The sequence below is a fragment of the Octopus bimaculoides genome, chromosome 11, assembly GCF_001194135.2.
Source record: "Octopus bimaculoides isolate UCB-OBI-ISO-001 chromosome 11, ASM119413v2, whole genome shotgun sequence".
In the NCBI taxonomy this organism is placed as follows: Eukaryota; Metazoa; Mollusca; class Cephalopoda; order Octopoda; family Octopodidae; genus Octopus; species Octopus bimaculoides.
Window position 1 is genome coordinate 67,431,692 of NC_068991.1, and position 1,664 is coordinate 67,433,355.

Here is a 1,664-nt window from a genome sequence, read left to right on the forward strand (position 1 = left end):
AAATGCACCATTTTGAGCGTGGCCGTTGCCAGTACCGCCTGACTGGCCTTCGTGCGGGTGACACGTAAAAGCACCCACTACACTCTCTGAGTGGTTGGCGTTAGGAAGGGCATCCAGCTGTAGAAACTCTGCCAAATCAGATTGGAGCCTGGTGTAGCCATCTGGTTTCACCAGTCCTCAGTCAAATCGTCCAACCCATGCTAGCATGGAAAGCGGACGTTAAACGACGACGACGATATATATATATATATATATATATATATTTGTGTGTGTGTGTGTGTGTTTTATTTTGGTTGAGTTAATCACATGTTGCTCTGAGTTTTGTTTGTGTACTGACAGGTGAATATTATTAATCTCTACTGTGGTGTCATGTACTCTTTTTTTCTTGACTATACATGTATGTAGGTATGTCTGCATGTATGCATACATACTGTGTGGTCTTGAGTTCTACTTTTTTGTGTGATGCTGTTGGCAAGTGTCTTCTACTGTAGTCTTGGACTGACCTGTGCCCTGGGAATGGAAATGTTCTGAAGTAATTTAGAAGGCTATGGTTTCTAGGAGTACATCAGTTGAACTTTAATGCAATTTAAGTAGATTTTTCTCCACTAAGTTAGTCAGTAGACGCTCTACCAGATTGGATTGGAAAGATTGATACAAGTAGTGCACAACCTGAACACTTGGGGTCCAACACCTGCAGGGACAACATAGGAGCAGAGGTAATCAAAGGTCTGATCTGATTATTCATAAAAAAAGTGAACACAACTGAAGGCATTTGAAGACCAGATTGTGGTACAAAACCAGGCAGTATTAGGCCAGTCAGCTCTTACACAGAGAAATAGTTGTTTTAAGGCATGATGTCTATGGAGTTTATTTCTCCAAATCTATGTCAGAGACGACTTTTTTTGGTTTAAATTTTGTGTATTACAAAAATTGCTATTTTATTTCTGAAATTATGGTTAATTTTGTGAAGATGAATGGCTTAGTGATCAAGGTGTTGTACAACATCTTAGTTGACTCTCTGTCACTAAAATATATCTTCAAACATGTTATTAAAGATTTTTATTTATCATTTTTTTTTTGTACTTTACTTATCTAGGTATATACGGTAGAAGAAGCACTTCCTCATGTGAGTCATCTAGAAGGCGTTTTTGCCAAAAATCTTTTCCTGCGAGACAAGAAGAAAAAGCTGTGGTTATTTTGTGCTACCCATGATGCTGACATCAAGCTGAATGACTTGGCCAAATTAGTAAACGCACCTGGTGGCTTTCGCTTTGCTGACGAGTCCATCTTGTTTGACACTCTTGGTCTGACTCAAGGTTCCGTTACAATCTTTGGTCTTGTGAACGATACTAAACATGATGTTAAAGTCATTTTAGATTCCAACCTACTTGATGGTACATACAGTACCATCTATTTTCATCCAATGGTGAACTCTGCAAGCACTGGTATTTCATCAAAAGACTTAGAAGTGTTTCTAGCAAATACAGGGCATAAACCTATTGTAATTAATATTCCAAAATAAAATGAAGTCTTAAGACAGAATTTGTGTTTTTTTTACAAATACGTTTTATAAAATAAACATTTGTAATCTTTATAAATAAATTTTTATGTGTACAAAATACTATTTTCTTTTTGATTCCTATCATGAACTTGTGTTTTTGAAG

At 36.8% G+C, this 1,664-nt stretch overlaps 1 protein-coding gene across 1 annotated transcript in view; it reads left to right on the forward strand.

The window, feature by feature from the left end:
• Positions 1-1,619, forward strand: part of LOC106876707 (prolyl-tRNA synthetase associated domain-containing protein 1) — a 6,859-nt gene extending 5,240 nt beyond the window's left edge. Inside the window, exon 2 of the mRNA XM_014925371.2 lies at positions 1,097-1,619. Coding sequence (XP_014780857.1) covers positions 1,097-1,522 — 426 coding nt within the window. The 3' untranslated portion in view covers positions 1,523-1,619. The remainder of the gene's footprint in view (positions 1-1,096) is intronic.
• Positions 1,620-1,664: the final 45 nt, after the last annotated feature.